Source organism: Lepidothrix coronata, unplaced genomic scaffold, assembly GCF_001604755.1.
Source record: "Lepidothrix coronata isolate B3197 unplaced genomic scaffold, Lepidothrix_coronata-1.0 Scaffold110, whole genome shotgun sequence".
Classification (NCBI taxonomy): domain Eukaryota; kingdom Metazoa; phylum Chordata; class Aves; order Passeriformes; family Pipridae; genus Lepidothrix; species Lepidothrix coronata.
The window spans coordinates 2,522,521-2,544,825 of record NW_016690290.1 but is presented as its reverse complement, the minus strand read 5'-3'; the positions used below and the strand labels follow the sequence as shown (position 1 = coordinate 2,544,825).

Genomic DNA, 22,305 nt, shown 5'->3' with positions numbered 1-22,305 from the left:
GTGCCCAAAAGCTTGAGCCTTCCACCCTGGGGTGCAGTGTGTCCCTCCGAGGGCCCTGTGACCTAAATGAAGGCTCCTGTGCCCTTATGAGTCCCCCCTGCTGCTGCTCGAGGGGGTTTGGGCCTCCAGTGAGACCCAATCCATGCTTTTTAGACCACTTATCTTCAAACATTCAGAAATATTTGTTTACCATTTATTTGAAGGCCTTTTTCTATCGCCCCACACCTCCTGTGCCAACTTTTTCCACTGCAACTTCTTCCACTTCTTCCACTTACACACCCACACAGGGCCCACAGCCTTCAGGGTGGGCACCCTTCTGGCCCCCTCTTTGGGATCCAACCATATCCCAGAGGGGTATAACCCCGTCCCAGAAGGATGCAGCCCTGTCCCAAAGGGATACAACCCTCTCCCCGTTACTCTCTAGGAACAAATCCCCTCCCGTCCCCGCCCCTCCGCGCTCCGCCACGATCCCACAATGCTCCGGGGCGCCGCCGCGGGGCCAGCGGCGCGCGGGCCCCTTCCCTCATTCAAATGACCCACCGCGGGCGGCGGCGCGGGGTCTGTCGGGAGTTGTAGTTCCTCCCAGCCCCTCCCGGTGCGCGTCCGGCGTCCGGCGGGACTCTCTGTCCCGGCATGCCGCGGGGGCGGGCGGAGCGGGGCGGGGCGGGAGCGCGGGCGAGGGAGGCTGAGGGGGCTCGCGCCGCGCACGGGGCCGCCGCCGCCGCCATAGTGGGAGCCGCGGGTGAGTGCGGGGGGCGCGACCGGCACCAGGACCGGGGCGGCACCGGCACCGCCCGCGGGCCGGCGCACGGCGCCGCCACACCCCGCGCTCGCCCGCCGCGGGCCCGTGGCCCGGCCCCAGCCCCGCCGCGGGGCGCTGCCGGCAGCCGCGGGCCGGGCGGGGCGGCAGCCGCCGGCCGGAGCCGCCCTGACCTTCCCCGTCTTTGAGGCGCCGGCAGCGCGGTCCCGGAGGGGCGGCGGCGGCAGCGGGGGGGAGCCGGGCTGCTGGCGGGGTTGGCGGGGCCCCGCATGTGGGTGGGCGGGCGGGTGGGCGGGCGGCCCTGGCCCAGCTCCCCCGGGGGGAGCGAGGGGCCCCGGGGCACAGATCGCTCCGGCGGGGCCGGGGGTGACGGGGAGGAGCGGGATGTGCCTCACCGGGCTCCGGGCGCAGCCGCCGCGACCCTCCGGGCCACCGGGGCTTCTCCTCGGCCTGGCGCCCGCCGGTGCCGCTGCCTTGCCTTGCTTTGGCTCGGTATCGCAGGGAGCAGGGGTAGGGGGGCTGAGCCGGGAGCTGCGAGGTGGTTTGTGTAGCCCAGAGGGTGTGCTCGTGCTCGGAGTGGTTTTTTTGATGTTCTTGCTGTTTTGTGTCTTGCCAGAAGGTTGTGCGAGGACCGGGGTTACCTGACCCGGCTGAGCCTTTGTCACATTGGAAGCGAAGGGTTCGTGCTTCCTTGGAGTAAAACTAGCAAAGTGCATGTGCTCAGTGATCTGCTGCAGCCGTCTAGTTTTTCACTTTGAGTTGGCAGTTTCCAGTATGTTCTACAGGAGATAATTTTTTTCTTCGCCCCTCTGGCTGTTGTCACTTTTTAACTTTAAAAACAATCAAAACCTGCAAAGGTCTCCAGTAGCAAGGACGGTGTGTTGCATTCAGTTAATATGACAGGGCTTTCTGAAGACATTTAAATGCCCAAGACGCTGTTCTTGCAATCCAAGTTTAACTTCCTGTCCGAGGCAGGCTGTTACAATGCTTCAGCTCATTTGAAGTCCATAATTTCCGGTGTAATTGTATCTTCTAGAGTTGGACACACTGTATTGCAGTTGAGCTGGAAAAAAAAGCCCAGGTAAATGCTTGAACAGGAACTGGTTGCAGAACTGTTGCTTGAAAGTTAAATCTGATTCCTTAATCAGCTGCCTTCTCAAGTTGGTACTCTTTTGGCTTCTTGAGGAGTTGTGTTCAAGCAAAGTTTGTGTGTTGTGACTTTGAGTTTTGTTTTAGCAGCAACAAAAGAAAGGCATTTCACAGATCTCCACATAGAAGTAGCAAAATTACTGTATGTAGTGAAAAACCTCATCTCATTTAAATTTTGGTGATATTTGGGCTCTCTTTGAGACTGTTTAACTATTTTCCCACTGGGATCCTAATCATTATTTCATGTCTAGATGCTTGCAACTTATTTGCTAGATGATTTGAAATGTATTTGCTTAACATCTGTGTTTGTTCAGGTCTTTAGAAAAATGCAAATGGTGACAACTTTCTGCAGTTCTCTCTGCTGGGATTTCTTTTGTCCCTGTTAATAATAGGGTTATCTAGTTATTGCAGGAGTAGATTATGGTTTGTGTAGGAGTTGCAATATATACTAATAGCTGGTAGCAATAATTCTTTTTGGTTGTTTTAAAACTCTTAGACATTGTGGCAGTTTTTGGGGATAATGTTTTGTTACTGTGTCTGTAAGGTAAAGAAAAACACGATGTAGCAGTTCTCCCTTCCGATTCCCCAGTGCCTCCTCTGTTATTTTAAAACTGAGCACTCTTGGATTCATCCCCGGGGAAAGGAAATGTGGCTCGGGAAGTTCAGCCTTGTAAACTTGAATTCGGTTTTTGGCTTGCTTGAAAAATACCATGCAAAAAAGGCAGATGTGCAGCATTGTGGCTCTTGAACAGCAAGACATTCTGTCTTCCTCTCCAGTTATGTGTAATATATGTCTGGATGTTTGAAAATCGTCCTGACTGACTCTGTGACTCTTGTGTTGTCAGGTTGCAGTTAGGATGAGCATCAAGCTGCAGGCACAGTGAAAGCTTTCCCAGAGTCCTCCCCATGTGGTTTGTGTACCAGTGGCCTTACACTTGCTGATGTCTCTAACCAAAAAAAAAATACTTCAGGTTGGCATAATTCCCACATTAATTTGTTTTAATGAAGTTGGAATAGAGGAATAAAAAGACTAAGAAGGGGGAAGTACATGTATTTCCCAGAAGGAAGTAATCTGCACTTTGTCACCTTGTGATTCTTTCTTCACCCTTCTCCCTTCCCATCCTCTTGCTGTTCACTTATCTAGACTTCATTATTTTTAGATCTAAAAGTGTATTTAGAGTAATGTAATTTCTTGCACAGCACAGCCCATGGCAGTAACTAGGTGGAGGTCTCTGTTGAAATCAATAGTTTCTGATTGGCCTGGAGCTGTAGTTTGCAGAGGGTTTGCTTTGCCCCCATGGATCAGTCAGCTACTGTGGAGATGATTGTGAAAATACCTGAGAGAAGCACTTCTTTCCTTCTGTCTCTGAATGCATCAATTTGCTCCTCAACTGGAAATTTCATAGGTTTTCAAACAGAGAAAGACTGACCATGAATTGGCATTTGTCAGGCAGAGATACAATGTGTCGAAGATAAATGGTTGACGATTCATGATGTCCCTTGGTGAGTTCCAGTGGTTCTCCATCCCTGTGTCACTGCCTGTTCTGCCTGGCATGGGCTTGTTTAGTCTAGAGAAGGCTCGAGCAGCTTCATCCCAGCCCCATCTCTGTCAGGCTGTTACCAGGAGAATGGAGCCAGGCTTTTCACAGCGGTACCCGGCGGGAGAACAGCACACAGGGGGCTTAAACTGGAACAGAAGGGATTGGGGTTGGACATGGGAGAGCTGCCCTCTGCATGAGGGTGGTCAGGCAGTGGAACGGGTTTGTCTGCTTTGAGCTGGAGGAGGTCCCTTACAACCTGCATTATTCTGTGATAATTTGCATAGCTTCTCCTGTTGGGTGTGTATCCTTTGCTAAAGGGATGATCTGTTATCAAGTGTTGGTGGAGTTGAATAGGTGACCTGCTTGAGAGATTAACTGGTCCTGTGATGCTGGGTCCATTGTGTTCCTAGAAAGTGCACACTGGAGACACTCCTGTCTTTGCAAGTTTTAGCAGCAATAGAAAAGAGACTGAAGGAAAAATAGTCTAAAGCTGTTTGCTGTTTTAGTTTTTTTACCACAGTCTAAACACTGCTCACTCCTTAATCTGAGCAACCTAAAATACCTGCATGGTAGTAAAATTGCAAGAGTATCAGGAACTGAAACAACTGAGAGCCTTGTCCTTATTTGCTCCTGTTAATCAGTAGTGAAGGGTGCAGCAACTGATGGTCTGAACCACCTTTGTTGTGAATTCCCACGTACTCCTGGACCAGCAGCACCTGTTTAAAGGCTGTATTTGTGCTCTCTCATTACACTGATTCTCAGATCTTTCAGAAAACAAGCTTGAGTTTAACTTCGGTGAAGTGGTGTGTGGGGCCAGCTTAAATATCCAGGGAACATGGTTTATTTATGATGGGATCACCTGCAAAATAAATATAGTCATAACTGAATAATAGAAGGCAATTTGCTCTACTAACATATTAGAATGTATTGGTTTGAGGTTTTTCCTCTTTAAATTCAGTGTTTTTTTCCTTGATGTGTTGGAGACTAGAAAGACTTTATTGACTTTATTTGCCTGTGATGGTTGTTCATCGATTCTTTGAATACAGCCTGCTTTTTAAATGTGGCAATCCCTGGCAGACCACCTGTGTTTTATTTAGCAGTTTATATTCTACTGTTGTGCACACTAGTTTTTGTTGACTTTTTCAGAAAACGTAGTATTCTTTAAGAAGTGCAGGCTTGCCATGCTGCAATTCAGAATGAGTTAATTTTTTTTTAACTGATAGGAGCAAGCTTGCATATGTCCAGGTCTGATAATGCATTAAAGCATAACTGCTGATTGAAGCAATTTTTTGTTCTTTCTCCATATTCCAGGGATGTGACAGTAACCCACCTCCTCCAAATGTCACTGGTGCTTATGTGTTTCAGAGAAGGCAGTCTGTCTGTTGGCAGGTGACCACTGCTTCCAAGTAAAAAAGTGCTTTTCTTTAAGTTGCACTTCTGCTGTTGCCACTTGAACAGAAAGATGGACTTTGTGCTGCAGCAAACCGACAGAGAATCATCTGCAGATTGTTTCATGGTTTCTTGCTTGTGAAGGAAGCAATAGGAAGAGGTTTTATCCAGAGGTTTTATCCAAACCTGTGGCAGCAATGGGTCTCCTAAGGACTGTGTTCCCCTTAGGAGTTATGGGCAGTGTTGGTGTGCTTGTGCTAATCTCTTACACTCAGAGCTAAGGCAGGAAGAGGGATGACTGTAGACAGGAGCACTGAAGCTGGGGCAGGCAGTGGAAAAGATGCTGTATTTTTGGATTTTGTGGACAGAAAATCTTCTGCCCAAGGCCAGTGTAACCCTAGTTTTATTCCAGGTCACTCGTGGCCCTTGTGAAGGCTCTGTTCCCTTCTAGGCTTCCTCTGTCTCATCCCTGATGCATTTTCCTCCTTGGTGCTGCTCTTTGCTGGGTCCTGCAGCTTCACCTGGTATTGGTGCCATCTGCCACGAGCCAGAGCAGATACTTGGGATGTGATACCTTGTAGGATGGGATTTGTAGGAATCATAGCAAGAGGTGAGTAGAGGGATGGAACTTACACTTGATGTGTCAGTGTGTGGCCTGTCAAAGGTACTGGAAAATTTGATTTAGGTGTCACTGTGCAAAAGTCCCCTGCAAAGCAGCAGTCCCAGTTCTGCAGTGTCAGCAGGTACCTGTTGAAGACAAGAGTTGCTGGGAGCTGCAGCTTTTGTGCACTGTACTGGGTTTCAGCTTCATCACTGACTGCTGGGTGTTTTTTGGGGTGGGGATAAACTCTCCAGTATGAGCAGATTCCAAGAAATCGAGTGAATAATGTGAGTTAAAGTATTGCACCTTTGTGTTGGTAGCTCAGCTTTCCTGCTCTGCTTTTGTGAAGAAGCTGTTAATCAAATGGACTGTGATGTTCTTAAGTGGATGTGAGGAGGGAGGTTTGGTTTGAAGTGACAAAGGCAAGAAAATTAGTTGTCTTAAGCAAACTATCTCCTTTTCCATGGGGAATTAAGGTGGAATATCTTACACATACACAGTAGTAGCTTTCAGCAGGTGCCTTTAAAAGAACAGGTGTGCCACATCTTACATGCTTTCTACCTTATTGCAACTTCTTCTATCTGGCTTTATATTAACTGAATATTCTTGTCTCTGTAACCAAACTTTGAGTGAACCATGGACAGATTTAGCTGGATGACTCTGAAGCAATTCTGTGTTGTCCTGGTGTTTGACAACATCAGAACATGTGCAGTCCTCCTAGCTTTGCAACAGATCTTAAAAGCCTTTTATATGACATTTATCTCATTAAAACATCGTACTGATAAGTGTGTCAATACAATCTTGCATGGGTTGTGTCTCATTGAAAGGGACTGGGCTTGATGACACAGATCATTCCCATCTTGTTCTTTCTTTAGGTACATCTCTAAGCTTCTTAGACCTGTAACGACAGGCAGAAAACACAAGACAGTGTGGAGGAAAAGATGACGAATCAGAAGAGGAAAATAAAAAACCTTTCCAGGGAGAGAGAGTGTTCAGCAAAACCATATATGAATGGCACAGGGAAGAGTAAGGTTGTAACAAACAAACAGAAAAAAAATTAGTCAAAGATCATTAATTTCAGCCACATTCTTTAGCTTGTTCTCATTTCTGACAAAATCAACATTATAACTCGTCCAATTTATGCTGGTTTTTTATTTATTTAATAGAATATTACCTATCAAATTACAGATACGTTTTTAGGAGGAGATAGCAAGCTGGCATACTAATCTTTGGATTTAGACACCTTAGTTCTACTTTCCATATTTAAAATACAAATTCCTTCATTCCTTGCAGTCTCTAAAGCTTCCTCACAGTTTTAGGATTGAACAGGAGGCATCTGGTGCTTGAGTGAGGCTGTTGTGCCTTGAGGAACTAAATGAGGTGCAGTGCTAGTGTACAGCTTGATCTTGGGTTTGTATGATGGTACAGTGAGCTGTTCAGGGTGAATAAACATCATGTGTGTGGGGAAATTTAATTTAGCAATAGCTCACTTGCTTTAGCTCCAGGAGAATAAGCTGGTGGTTTTCTTGCTGTCCACGACTTCATTTCAGTGTTAGATGTTTGACTGTTGAGCGTTAATACTGTCAACTAGATTTGCACTTGAATGTTTAGGAATGATGCCCAATAGTGATGTGAGTTCATGGGTTGAAGTTGAATCCTTGATGGTCCATAAAAAGTGAATCAGAATGATTTTCAGCTGTGCTGATTGTTGGCTCCCCCACGACCATCCCGAACGACACAACTCCGGGTACTCACAGGACTAGACTGGGAACAGCAGGCATCAAACCTAAATCCTAGAACCCTGAAAACATGGATGCTACCTGCTGTTATGCCACGGATCCAATAAAAGAGATTTGCTCTTCTATAAGTCTGGCCAAATTTATGTAACCTTAAAACTTCCAGCCAAGAGTCTGAATCCATTTCAGTTCCTATTTGTATGAGTAGAGCTCAGACAGCCAAAGGCCTGAAATACAAAAAGAGCTTTCTTGTCCAACTATGCACAGAAAACTAGGCCTGGGAATATCCTCTGTGAAGATCTTGGGAATGTGTGTTTTGCTTCTCTTAGAAATTTGTCAAATCTGAAACAAGTGTGTAAGTAATTGACATCTAAAGGAAGCCAAAATAACTGTCATGTCCTATGTCCTAAAACAGAATTTCATGCCTTTCAGACTTGGCAGTGCAATTCAAACCTGTAGCTCCAGGATTCCTGGTCAGGGATTACAGAGAGGGACTAGTGGCTGGCAGATCTTGATGTTGAGCAAATATAGTTTGCATGAAGTAAACTCAGGTCTTAAAATATAATGTAGTGGGTTTTGAATGCAGGATTTTTGTGGTTTGAATTTTAGCACAATTCTTCATTCTTTCAGAGAGAGATCAGGATAAATAGAAATGAATTTGCTTTCTTGAAAAATGCAGTGGTGTAGTAAAGCCATCATCTGTGCTGATGGTGTGTGATGGTTTGTAGGCTGGGTCTGTGTAGACTGCTGTGCATCCTGTGTGTTTAATCCCTCTAGAATAGAGGGACTCGTGTTCAGAAGTGTGGGATGCCTCTGAGCTTCCAGCAGCTTCAGTGGGAGCTGCAGATTTTCACCACTGTGAAAAGTCATGGTCCGTGTGTGGAAGTTACTACAGGTTCAAACATAAACAGGGAGTGTACTCCAGCCTCAGCGACAGGATAGAAGAGGATGGGCAGAAGCACTGTGTTAAGCAATGAGCTAGTGAATTAATTCCTGTTACGTGCCATTGAAAGGACTCTCTTAGATGGGCCTGTGGATGGTGAAATACCTGAGGAGCTAAATAGATGAATCAGTTGGTGTAAAGCCACTTGCAGACAATCCATATTAACAGGTCAAGTCGAAACAGCAAGTGCTTGCCAGCTTTTTCAGGTGGTGTAACTTCTGCACTATGTGAAGATAAGGGGATATATGAAGCCAAGGTGGTAACACTCATTTTTGTTCTCCTTCTCCACTTTTGTACATGAGATGTGACCTCACACTGAAATAGCACCACAAACCAAGTGCTGTAATAAGGAACTAAACCATTCGGTATCCGAGACTTTTTTATTTACAAAAGTCTAGGATACAGAGGTGAGATTTGTCGTGCTTATCCCGAAGAAAAATTCAGGCCAACTGACAGGATTTGTGTTTGCCAGTGCTAATACTTGAGCCAAGTGTTACGCTTATTCCTGTGATCCTTCTGATGATTTTGTTGTTTGTTTGTTCGTTTCACAGTCACTGGCTCTGGGTGAGGATTCAGAATGGGAGACAAGCCTATCTGGGAGCAGATTGGGTCCAGCTTCATACAACATTACTACCAGCTTTTTGATGCAGACAGGACTCAGTTAGGAGCAATATATGTAAGTATCTACAGAAAGGGGGCTGGGGCTTTGTCCCATTATCTGTCTGTATTTCTCTGTTTTGAGGTGTGAGAATACAAATGGTTGGATAGTGGGTTTTATCCTGACTCCAGAATGTCAGTCAGTGCAATCACACCCAACTTTTTTTTATATTTTTTTAATTTATGTTTCATTTCTCCTTTAAGCTTTGTTTGCCTTATAGGCAGTCAGACTCATAAAAGCCCTCTTTGGCTGTAGACAGTGGCTTGTATTGGAGGGGGTTGGTGATGATCCTGTGATGAAATGCTCTGTAAAAGCAAACATTCTAGCCTCAGTTTGCCATTAATTTACAGTTATGGATTTGCTTGGATCCCTCTTGAACTGGGATGTAATTTAAGTCCTACCCTGTGTTTAGCAGTTCTTTCAGGTGTTTCTTGGATCTCATGCTCTATTAAGTCTTGATTCCAGTTTAAAAAATGTATAATTTGTTAAATAAATCTAAATCTAATTTAAATTTCCTCAAAAATCAGATTTTTTTATTTTTGCTTCTTATTTGGCACAAAGGAGATTTGGAATTAAAGACTGTAACTAACAAAGCCATGGAACATCACCTTTTGGTTTTGAGGGAGGATTCCTCCAGAGCATGCAGAGTGCTCTGTGTGTGGAGTTGATTACTGATGGTGAGGAATGCTGCTGGGTGGCTGAAGTGTTTCAGGAAGACACTCAAGTCTTACAGGTCTTCTAGTAGCATATCCTGTTTTTCTGACTGGCTTTTCATCTGCTGAATGAGTTGAGTTTCTGCAAGCTCTTCAGGATTGAACTGTGAAACACCCTCTGACACCTCTCCTTATACCTCAGCAGTATCCAGCAGCACTGACAGCATTTGCTCTGGGCATTGTTGTGTTCTTGCCACCTGCCAGACTGTTGCTTTATTTTGCCTAAGAAGTTGTGTACAGAGCCTGTAAAGGAAGAAAACCAAGCAGCCTCTGTTAAAGCCACAGCTCTAAATATGAAGGCTCTTAGCAGTTTGTCATGTTGTTACCAAAATACATTCAGTCCTCAGAAGACTAATTTAAATTCCTGGAGACATGTCCTTCCACACTACGAACTCCTGGCCTTTTTTCAACTTTAGGGTCTTTCTGCCTTTCATGGAGAGACCTGTGCACATGTATTTGGGAGGACTGTTGTGGAGGTCACTGATATGTATTGCTTTGTGGAGTTCCTAAACTGTGGAGAGAGGATGGGACCCTATTTTGTGTGGCTAAAATGCACCAAGGGCACAATTTGTCTAAATTTGGGGAGATTTTGCAGAACTGGGCTTTTAACAATGAGCTTTTTGCCTTCAGACACACTGTAGGAGCAAATAAATTTTGTAGCATACAGGAATGCAGCAGGGAGCTCTTGGATTTGGTTTGTATTCCTGTATCACTACTTCCATCACGAGATTCAGCTTATTTTTACTGGTGTAATCCAAGTCAATCAAGCTTTTGTCACCTATCCCAGGCAGGGATGTGACCAGTCACTTTTGCTGTGAATTGTTTGAGTTAGGTGAGTTGGAATACCACCCTTGTGGTGCAACTCATTTAGTCAGTTTTCTTCATATATTTTTCTCTCTCCACATGCTTGACTTTGTGTCCATAGGATTTTTTTTGTATCCTTTGGATTTTCTTCTAAAAGCTAACTTTGATCCAAAGGCAGGAACTTTTTTGCAGGTAGGATATGATAATGAAATGTAGTCTATTTAGTTTCTAGTTGATTGTTCCAAACTTTTTCAGTTGCTCTTGGTGGTTTCTTCCTATCTCCCTCTGAGGTAGTTCTCAAATAGCTGGATTCTAAGGATATATTCTAAATAAACAAAGCCTCTTACCAGGATTGCTTGAGAGTTACCTGAGCAGGTTGATGACTTTGTTTCTTTCCCCCCCAGATTGATGCATCATGCCTTACGTGGGAAGGACAGCAGTTCCAGGGCAAAGCAGCCATTGTTGAAAAACTCACTGTAAGTCTGTAAACCTTACTGAATGTTTTGGGAAACAGTTCTGAAGACTATAAGATAATTGCTTCTGAAAATCTGAGTTAGTCTTGAATAAGGAACTTGTGCTTCCAACTTTGGTCTTCAGAAGATGTTGTGAATTAATGCTACATAGTGGGGTGTTCCATTGGTGACTCTAATGGTGGAGTTTTAATTGACTCCATAGTTTGCAAGGTTATTTTGTGACTGCAATTGTATTTGACATTACTAATTTATTCTTTTTTAAAAGGTCTAATGCATAAGCTGCCTCTGATCTAGAGGAATGAAAGGTGTCTTTGCTCTTTTAAGGCATGCCAAGGAAGAAGCAATAGCAAGCCTGTTACTTGGATCTGTCTGTGATAAAGACTAGACACATAACTGCAAGGAACAACTTGTTTTCTGATACGTAAACTGCAAATAAGTTCTATAGTGGAGAAGCTGACTTATCCTCAATGCAGATTTGTCAGCAGTTCAGATATGAGCAGGTATGGTTCAGGACTTTGCAACATGTGTTTCCTCTTCAGCAAGTGAGAGGACACTGGAATTCTATGTTCATTTAGTTAAACTTGGAGAAGTTTTATCTTCCTGCGTAAATTCATGCTTCTGTTATAAAACTGGGTGTACTTACAAGCTGTCATGAGACTAGGAAGTTTGTTTCTCTTTCAAGATACGTGAAGGACATGCTTTTTAGGTCATCAGACAGTCTGCTCAGAGCATGGTATTTCAGACAGACGTACTTAACACTGAGAAGAAAAATCAGTGTAACTTGACACTTGTCTTGTTGCACAGCTACTGCTCCTGTCTTATGGAATCACTCCTTTCATCCAAGGCATCTTTAACTGTGAAGACCAGTTTGAGCTCAGGTCTGTGTTTTAGGTGCCTGTCTTGCCTTTGAGAAGGCCACACACCTCAGAAATAGCACAGCTTGCAACTGCTCGCTTGGAGGTGAGGAGATACTCAAGCTCCAGAGTTGTTTGTTTGCGTACTCAGTGTTCTTTAGACTTCTGGGCTAGCAGCCATTTAGATACCCAACCAGCTAAGCATTTGCTTGGCCACAGTGTCTGACTGCTGCCTTGGATCCAACCCAGTGCAGATCTAGCCCCTTTCCCACCACAGCGTTGCTCATCTTTACCTTCCCTGTCTGTGGTGCAAGTTGGACTTTCTGGATTTATGTGCCTGCCGCAGTCTTAACTGGTGAGTGAAAACACACTGCTTTGCTTTAGGGAAACTTTTTCTGACTTGTGTTCATCTGCTTAAAGTAAGGAAGAAGTGCAGTGAAGTTACTGTGCCCTTCCCCTGCCCCGGCTCGTTACGGGGCTGTATCAACTTACTGTGACTGATGTCGCCCAGCATTCCTCTGCCAGCACTGAGCTGCCTGGGCTCCCTTTGCTGTTTCAGCTTCATGTGCTCACCTACTCTGTGCTTCTGGAGCTGCTTAGTCAGTTGAGCAGATCCCTGAAAGTGTGACACTGAAATTCTTTTGCTTTCTGCAGTCCTGTGTCCCTCAGGGCCTGGCTGGTGAATCGATGTAAGCACAAACAGGTGGCGTTTTCTTTTACATCAAATTCTTTGCTGTGTAACAGCAATGCTATGGCACCTTTTCAGTCTACTAATACAGTAGGGGAGGGTTGTGTGGGCATTGCTCTGCCAGCACTGGCAGACCTTTACCTTGTTACACTGTGGGAGGTGACACTTGTTCCTTGTGTCCTAACTGGTGCTGGGCTTGTTTCACTTAAAGTGCCTGTGCTAATTATGGGCAGCTTGATTTACCATTTGAGATAATAATCGTGTAGTTCTATGAACATACTGGACCAAGGAAGAAGCTGAGATAGGTAGCCTTGTTGCCAGGAGTGAGTTTATGCTACTCAACTTTATTCTTGCATAATTTCTCTTGTGTGACTTCAAGGACGATTTCATAGTTTTGCTAGTGAGAGCCCAGTCAAATTGTAGTGTCAGAGGATGCTAAAAGCCTTGGTTGTTGTGTGACTTCATGCTTTTTAGACACATTTATTGTACTTTTCATATCACAAAATCCTCCTCTCCAGTGTAGATGGATGTCCATAAGCAGCCATTCTTTTGAGATACCCTCTGCTTATCCTAAAAATTAGTGAACTTTCCTGTCAGCTACTTTCCTACTCTTTCCAGTGGGATTTCCCCCAGCACATCATGAGTAGCTCACTAGCCTGGCCAGCTGCTTGGGTTCCTTTTCTCTGAAGGGAACAGTAATGGAATCATTAAGGTTGTAAAAGACCTTGAACTGAACACCACCTTGTTAAATAAACCACAGCACTAAGTCCCATGTCCAGTTGTTTCTTGAACACTTCCAGGGATGGTGACTCCATCACTTCCCTGGGCAGCCTGTTCCAATGCTTAACCACCCCTTCAGTGAAGAAATTCTTCCTGATGTCCAACCTGAACCTCCCCTTGTGCAGCTTAAGGCTGTTTCCTCTTGTCCTGTGGAATCGGGTACTTGAAACAGGCACTGTCTTACCCAGCCTAGTCTTTGGTTCCTCGTCACAGTTTTGCAGAGCTCTTGATTCCAAAGGCTTTCCTTCCTCCCTGTTTTGTCTCCCCAGTCTTGCCTCTCTTGTCACACTGAAAGCTGAGTTCTGGACACAGTTACATTCATTCCTCTTCATCCCTCTGCCTTTTAAAGGGGTCTTTTTGCAGGACTTGTTCAACAAGAAGCTGCTGTGCTGAGATGGGACTGGGCTTTGTAGTACTCTTTTTTATAAGGAAGATGGTGCAATGTCCCAGGCTATGCTTGTGCAGGCTGTGTGGGCACATTGCACATTCAGTTTTGAGATGGTGACCCTGGAAAATAGTCTTTTGGTCATCAGTAGATAAGACTGCTCTGGATTTTTTTTTTTTTTTTGGTTGTTACTAAATGTCTGTCCCATATTACAAACTAGTTGGCCCACTTTGCACTTCCTAGTTGGTTGGGATTGTACTCCCAGCCAGGCACAGACACCACAAGCTTTAATAAAGGGTGTTCTTGAACAGTGAGGGCTTCTCTGCACACTTGATTTGCTTCCTCAGGCCCTGATCCTTCCACAGTTTCTGTGTTCTCTATTATCCAAAGATTTAGCTTCCTGGAATTACTCCTAGAGCCTTATGCTCATAGAGCCAAGACTGTACTTCACATCTGTGACAGTCTCTACCTCGGCCTTCTAGGACGTCTTTGAGGCTCCTTCCACTAGAGGGAAATGCAGAACTTGTCAAAGTACACGTTTGGGTCTGCTTTGACCTGTTTTTAAATGAGGGGAATGCAGCAAAGGCATCCAAGTGCCACCTGAGGTTTGAATGACCACGTGCTGCCATCCTGTGCAGTGCCTGGGCTCTGGGCATCAGCCACATGGTCACCCAGAGCCCCATCCATGCTGAACTGCCACTAAAGCATCTGGCAGTAAGGCAGCTTTTGGGAGAGCAGTGCCAAAGTTGCATTTGTGTGACAGGACTCCGAGACCCCCCAGATATTTGCTGTTCACCACTTAGAATTGTCCGTGGTCGGAATGTGGACGTGGTCTAAGTGTCCACAAGATGTGTTCCTTGCACACATAACTCCAAACATACTGACATCGGCTACCTGAGCATCAAGGAAATTAAAAAGGGGAAAGGTGAATTGTGGATTTCAAGTCTGGAATACTGGTTCTGGCTTGTCCACTTTTCCTTTCCATTCATAGCCACTTTAAAAAAGAAGCAAATTCAGAGTTCTCTGGTAAACCTCAAGTATTAGATGATAAAATCTTTTAACACTGTTCAGAGCAGAGGTTCGTGCCTTCATCATATGAACTTTGAGCTTACAGCTGATCTGAAGCCCTTCAGGCAGTGCAATTAGAGTAGGAAAAGGTTCCTTTTACTATGTGTGGTAACATTATTTCCTCTCTTGGTGCTTGAAAAACACAACTGTTACAATTGACCCAGCATAAATAGTGCCCTCATTTGCAACAACTCTCTGTGCAGTACTACTGCAATAGACTTAACACTGCATAATGTTGAGTTTACTCAATCTTTGTTTTGTAAGTTAAATCATTCAATTACTGTACATTTCCTTATTTTGATCTCTTTTCATTGCAGAGCCTCCCTTTCCAAAAAATACAACACAGCATCACAGCACAAGACCACCAGCCTACACCTGACAGCTGTATACTCAGTATGGTAGTGGGACAGCTTAAGGTAAACTCTTTCCATTACAGGCTAACAAGTGCTTATGTCTCAGATTTTTGCAGGATTCTGAATCATCTGATTTCTGAAAACATTAAAATGCTCTTGTGGGTGGGGAAGGAAGATGGGTAAGTTTTCATTGGGACACCATTCTTCTGCTGTTCAAGACTGTCAAGGAGCTGTTCATCCCTCCAGATATCTCACGCTAGATAAACCACCTGCAATTTGACAGTCACATGTTCTGTCCAGCAAAGTGCCATGACTTCTACTGTGCTTACAAATACCATGTGGGTTATAGAGGCATCATTGTTTCCCTTACCCTGATGCAGTAAGGTTTCAGTGCCCTCTGTTGCATTTAAAACCATCATCAAAGTGTTCTTGCACAGTGTAAGCACATGTAGTTTAACATCCTCTTTGTTGTAAGGTTTGCATCGAGCTCTGATGTAGCAGACTTCAGTTGTTAGCTGACCACCCTTCAGTGAGTCCATACTTCTTCTTTGCTGTCACAGGACGCAAGAATTCAGTCCTGGTGTTAATGCAGTTCAGTACCTCTGTTGTCAAAACTAATTCAGCAGTGGGAATGCTGCCTCTGAGATCAAACACTTAGTGTTGTGACAGATTCATTGTGTGAAGAATCAGATTATTTTTCAGGCTGTAGGATGACTGTATTGCTGTGTGAGCGATACTACTGAGCCGTGTAAACTTACCCTGTCTCCCAGTATACCAGGGCCACAAATTAATTAAACTGCTTATTAATGAGAGATATTGTCCTGGAATCTGCAAAAAAAATATCCTGTGTGTAAAGTCAGCTGTAGGCAGAACTTGCTCAGGGTGGGTGGTGTTTGTTTAAAGTCATGAAATTACATGGCAGTAGTTAAAATCATCAGAGTTAGTTTGGTCCAGCCACGCTGTGAAGTCAGGCCTCTCACACCATCAGTCTTTAGAGTTACCTGAACCCAGTTTGTTTTAAAAGAGCTGTTTAGATTTCCTTCTCCTGTTAATTCTGAATGACACCTCCAGTGTCAAGGCATTCAAACTCCCACTGACACTGTACTATTTACTAAGCAAATGTAGGACTTAAAGTTTGAATCTGCTTGCTTAGCTGTTCTCTTTGTTTTGGGCTGGGCAGTTGAGAAGAGCAGTGGCCAGTGTATTGCATCCACTTTTAAACCTAACACAGGCAGCTTTGGCTCTCATTAAAGTTGCTCCTGCTTCCCAGCTGCAATTTGGATTCCAGCTTTCCTGTTGTTCAGTCCCACATGCACACCCAGAGGAAAGACAGCCACATGTGACCATGGAAATCACTGAATGGCAGGGCAGGTATGCAGGCACACATGCTGATCTCAGCTTTACTCTTGGGTGTGCACACAACTCTGATATGACCAAGGCTTTTTGACCCAATGTCTTGGGCCAGTCTCATCTGCACCTGGTTTTGCACAGTCATGTTTTTAAGGTTATTGCATAATCACCAAGCAGATCACAGCTTGCAACAGTGATTGGTGTTGAATCCTGTGGCAAGATACCAAGTTCTTAAAGATTTTGTAAAGCTGTTGGGTTTTCTCATCCATTAATACAGAGGGGTTGTAAATGCAGTCCAGGAGCTTTCCATAAATACCATGAGTTGGAGTAGTATTTCCTAATGTACCGTTTTTATCCTCTGAATAATTTCAGCTTGCTGAAATTACTCAGAATAATTTAGGGATCATGTGTTAGTGCATGTAGGTATTTGGAAAGAACATACTGGCTTAAAGTGTGCCTGTTGCCATGATGAAACCCAACTTGTTTGTGAATTTTTAGTAAAAGAGGAAACATTTTTCTGCCCTTCACGTGCATGTGTCTCAAACCTTAGCTTTAAAAATCACATCATAATCCCTGGGAATGCTGCTTCTCACTGAAGAGGTGTCCAGAAAGTCAAAGTGAATTTAGAACTTTAACTTCATGCTTCTGCCTTGTGTGAGGCTTATACAGGTGGACAAATGAAAGATCAGTACCAGTCTGTAGCCTGATGTGAACATGAACCTGCCAGCACGTGAACCTGGCTGTCAGATGGAGTGAATACTTCTTCTGGTGTGAACTCATACATGTTGACAGCCACTTCAGTGCTGGGCTGTGTACAGTACAGTGACTGAGAGCAACCAGATTCAGGTTTGTGCATTTTAACAAGTGGCTCACCTGTAGCTCCAGCTGAGCAGGGAAGACTTTAACATGCAAACAGGGAGCTGCACACTTGGTGTTATTTAAAGCCGCCTTCTTAATGGTGTAGCTGCTCAGCCCACATCTGTTGGTCTGTAAGAAAACTGCAGAGAATTTTGCAGAAGGAAGGGCACTTTCAAGACCATCAGTAGCAAAGTTTGAAGGGAAAAGCCATGCTTCCTGCTTACTGTTCAGTTATCCTTTTCATGGAACTGTGAGCCAAATTCTTCAAAGTCCAGGACAATTAATGCACATGCTTTTAATCCTCTGCAGTTTTTCAAAACTTGCATTGTTTCATGTAATGAAGGAGCACACATAATGCTTTTAATAGAGTAACCCGAGAAAATAATAGTGCTGAAATACCTGTAACATGCCCTTTCTAAGTTATCATTCCTGGCATGATATATAAATGGATTTTCTGAGGCAATAGTTGCTTGAATTGCTGGTAGTCCCAAAAGTTCAGTGGAAATATCATTCATTCTGAGAAAGCTGGGCACATCTTGTATTTCTTGCTTAAACCATTGGAGAGGGGGAAATAAACCAAAAACTTTCACTGTAAAAACATGTTTCTAACTAAACATATGAAAGATCCTCTTTTAGTGGTTGCTGAGATAGGTGTTAATGTCTGGGGGTTTTTTTTATCCTTTTGAAGAGGTATAATAAATATACATCCACTTATTCTAATCCTGTTGGTTTTTATTGCTGTTCATTGTCTGGGGGCTGCTTGCTTGCTTCAACTAGGAGGAGTAAGGATGGGTTTAAGCCTTTAGGAGTGAGTTCCATTTGGTGTGACACTGCTTTGCTGATGTTCCCCCAGAATGTCACCCCGTACCTCCACTGTGCTTCACCTCGTAACATATTTCTCCTGTTGCGCTCAGGCAGATGATGACCAGGTTCTAGGCTTCCACCAAACCTTTTTGTTGAAAAATTTTCAAGGTGCCTGGGTGTGCACCAACGAAGTCTTCAGGCTATCCCTCCACAACGTTTAACCCTCTGCCTTCCCTGTCTTCCATGCAGTCCTCGCTGTCCTGGTTGAGTAAGGAGTGCTCTCTTCTCGCCCTTCTGTCCCTTGAGCATGGCTGTGGCTTGGCATTCTCAGAGCCATGTGGCAGATCTGTGGCTCTCCCCAGAGTGTGAATTTTGAAGTGATTGTTGCAGAATTAATTGTGAATAACTAATTGTTATGCGGTGTTTCCTAGTCTTAAAAGGAAAAGGAAATTTGCAATTAAAATGACTGGATGTTTTTGTAATGCATGCTGATTACTTAAAGCATTGCTTAAAGCCTGTTAAATGAGGCTTAACATGTGAAAGAACCTGCAATCTGAAGTAATTAGCCTTTCCTTTGAGGTGAGGGTTGTTGCTACACTGCAGTTCAATCCACAGTTGCTGGGGATGCTGGTGAAGGAGTAAAACTGTCTCTGACCAGACAAGAGGAGGAGAGTTGTGCAGCTACATTTGGATTGCAAAGCAGTCTTGTATCTAAAACTCTGACGTGACCTATGGCTCTGTGAGCTGAGGACTTTCTTTTGAGCCTCCAGGTCAGAAGGGATGTAGAAAAACTGGAAGAGGTTGAAAAGCTGCCAAAATTGTAGGTGTTGAAGAGCTTGTGGAGCTGGGAGAGGATGTGGCTACTGGTAATTGGCCTGAAATGTGGGTAGAAAATAGTTGAATACTTCCAACAACCTGAGAGCAAACTCTTCATGGTGGTGCCAGATGATGGAACAAGGGACAGTGGTTAGAAACCACAACTTGGGAGATACGGATTGGACACAAGGGAAGATTTTTGATAGTCCAAATTTTGGGAATGGACTATAAAATATTTACCCTATCTTAAATACAGTCTAGGATTTTCCTTGTTTTTCAAGTATACTGCTCTTTTGTGCTGTGAAGACATAACATGGAAGGAATAAAGAAAACAATAATGTATGACTTCATTGTGGGAATTTGCCATCTGTACCACAGCAAGTGTTTTGGGAAAGAATTCCCTTTTAATCTTTTTTTCATGTGTCTGGTCCTGAATTGCTTAAGAAAGGAGGAAATTTTCCTCAAGCCAAAGTACCAAGAGCTGCAGTGCTTTTGCCAGAGCCTACTTAGGCTTATCAGACATTGAGGAAACCTGCACTAAGCCAGACTGGTGGTGGTATTTTTTTTTTCCATAGGTATATTTTAAAACCTACTCATATCAGTAATGACAAGCTCCAGTTTGGTGTGAAAACGGCTTGTGAAAACAACTTGTAATAGATGCCTCAGTGATCCACAGTGAAGAGACCACAGGGCAACTGAGGGCTGAGAACCTACCAACTCCCAAGCAGCAGTGAGGCTGTACTGGGATGTGCTACATTTGATACCTGGGAGAAGGTGCCAAAGGCACAAACCCCCAGGTTTCAGGGCACAGGCCACCTCTGCAGCACTGACACCGAGCCTCTCTTCTGGGCAGATGTGGCAAGGATAACACTTCCCTTGATATAATTGGCACGACTGCTGTTATAGGTGCTAATCAACTAGATGGGCTGGGCTAATCCAGCCTAATTGCTTGTGTGCACACTGGGCTCCTTACTCATGCTCAGGGAGGTGTGTGCTGAGGAGCCAAGCTGCCCGGTTCCTCTGTTGGCACTTGTCTTGCTTGAAGGATTTTTCTTTCATTGATTCATCTCTTGAACACTGACGTGCTTATATTTCTGGCCTTACTTGTTGCCTTCTTAACTTCTGGCTGTACTAGTTTCCTTCATGGTTTTATAGTAATTTTTTTGCCTTGCCCAGCTGATGACGTTTTTACAAGCTACAGGGTTGTACTCAATTTACTTTCTTCAGTAGGAAACTGTCTGGTAGCTGGATCATTTTTCTTGTCCTTTTCTGACATTTTAATTTTAATTTTTTTTTTAAAGATAAGAAATGCATGTTTGATATGTGGGTGTTGGTTCTCTGTTCCTTCCCCAATAACTGCTAACCCTGTGCTTACCTTAATAGCTTTTGGGCACTCAGCTGGTTTAATAAATAAATATCCATCGTTATTTCAGTATCACTTTCCTGAGGGGTGAACCTAGGGCCCTTTTTGGTTTTCCTCTGTGAATTAGCATACACTTACTGAAACTGCCCTTCATCTATGCCATTTAACTTCCTGGGCAGTTGTCACTGAAATCCTTGCAGTGGTTTTTGGGTCTGAATGCTTCTTTTCCATGCACTTGAACCCACCACTTCTCTGGCAGACTTGCTGTTCTGTGATATGACTCTTGTCCTTTGCAAGTTGCACCTCAAAGCTGACTTGTTTCACAGTCCATTTATCACTTAAGTGAATATTACTTCTTTTTTAGTAAAATTCCTTTTTTTTATTTTGTAGTCTGCTTTGCTCTTCACATTTTCACTTGCTGTTCTTAGTGAATAGTAGAGCGCTGCCAATGAACGTTCAGCGCTTTGACAGCCTGTTTCATGTGCTGCTCTGGCTGCTGCTTGTCAAGGCTCTTTTTTATGCATTTCCCCCCTTTTCTGAAGGTGAATAGTCATGTGTTGAAAGAATAAAGCTTAAAATCCTCCAAAAATGCTGAATTGAACACGCTGCAGCCAGTATCAGAAGATTGTTTTGTAGCCTAGTCCTGTGCACTGTTCAGATTAAATCCCGTTGTGTGATTTCCAGCTGACTGATTTGGGAATCATTTGTGTTATTTTGAGGATTTAATGCCTGCATGATGCCTCTGAGAAGACTGGTAAATAAATACTAGGTGGGAGAACTGATCTCCCTCTAATACTATTTTCTGCTTTTGTAGTAATATTGTAAATGTCCAGGTACTACACTGGAGTGCCCAGACATGTTGTCAGAGGCAGGAGTGGAGGCACTGCTGCAGAGATTCCCTGTGCTTAGAACACATGGTTGCAGCTCTGGCAAATATTTTGCTCCCTTCCAGCTGTTCCTAGACAGCAGAAGTGGGATGGACTAGGTTGCTGGCCAGCTGTACCTGCTGTGGGAATGCTTTCAAAGCCCAGAGCGTTGTCTGGCTCATTCAGGCAATGCTGTTAATACCAACTTCTACAGAAACTCCCTTCTGTCATCAACCCAAATGCAGCAGATTAAAAATGAACCAGCTTGATTCCTGGGCAAGGCATTTGTGATTTAACACTGAGGGAGGCATGTTCTGTCAGTGTGGTGAAGCCATGGAGTGACATGTCTGCAGGTCTTCCAGGAACCCCCAAATTCGGGTGTTGATGCAGGATTTCTGTGTCACTGGGCACTAGGTGTTTGTCTGCAAAGCCCCTTGGAACAGACCCTGGTGGCATTAGTGACTCCTGAGGTTCTACATCTCTTACAGCATGTGCCGTCACTTAATGTCAGCTCTAAGTCATCTTATCATGAGTTTTGGAATAAATTTCTCAAAAAAAGAGTGTTTTGACCTTTTTTCCCCCCCCTTCTCTTTCCACAGGCTGATGAAGATCCTATCATGGGGTTCCACCAGATATTTCTATTAAAGAACATCAACGATGCCTGGGTTTGCACCAATGACATGTTCAGGCTAGCATTGCACAACTTTGGCTGAGCTGCCCAGCCCGAGGCTCCCGTGCTTTTTTTTTTTTGTTTTGTTTTTGTTTTCCTCCTCTCCTCCTAACTGGTATTATTCACACTCACGGAACATTCCAAATATCATACACAAACCTGCAGCACTGCAGAGCGTGAGCAAGCAAGACTTGTGACCTGCCCTTCTGCTGAGTTTACATTGTCACTAGATGAGTTTCTTGTGCATGATGTTTGGAAGTTAGACTTAGCTGCATTTGATAAAGAGAAATTTTGTGTTGTACCAGCATGCCTCGGAAAGAATTTATAATGCAAAAGGTTGTTGTTTATGTACTGACAAGATGCTCTTATAACCCAAAGAAATGAAAGAACAGCAGCCTGTACAGCCCAGTTATTGATTTGTTCAGATGTTTCAATGCTACGTTACACAATAAAACAGAGATTTTCTTAAAAGTTTAAATTGTTTTAATGAGTTGGCTATGGACTGTGAGTTGGCTATGGAGTGTGTGGTGCTGCTGGCTGTGGATATCCTGTGTCCGCCTGGTGGGGAGATGCTTGCAGACTGAACCTGGAGCTGAACAATGCCTGGAGCTTTACCAGAGACTGCAGGCAGGTCATACACCTTTTCACCTCCCTGTCAGCACTTTTCACAACGGAGACTTCTA

At 44.1% G+C, this 22,305-nt stretch overlaps 1 protein-coding gene across 4 annotated transcripts; it reads left to right on the top strand.

Moving 5' to 3' along the window:
* The first annotated feature begins 647 nt into the window (after window positions 1–647).
* Window positions 648–22,100, top strand: NUTF2 (nuclear transport factor 2). 4 transcript variants are annotated; one of them, XM_017824343.1, is made up of 5 exons: window positions 648–742; window positions 8,671–8,795; window positions 10,699–10,770; window positions 14,860–14,958; window positions 21,552–22,100. In XM_017824343.1, exons 2-5 carry the CDS (start codon window positions 8,697–8,699, stop codon window positions 21,663–21,665), a joined length of 384 nt encoding a protein of 127 aa, XP_017679832.1. In that variant the 5' UTR covers window positions 648–742; window positions 8,671–8,696; the 3' UTR covers window positions 21,666–22,100. The 4 variants fall into 4 exon arrangements, with proteins under 4 accessions (XP_017679832.1, XP_017679835.1, XP_017679836.1 ...); XM_017824346.1 differs by lacking the exon at window positions 648–742 and adding an exon at window positions 1,797–1,841; XM_017824347.1 differs by lacking the exon at window positions 648–742 and adding an exon at window positions 6,310–6,381.
* Window positions 22,101–22,305: the final 205 nt, after the last annotated feature.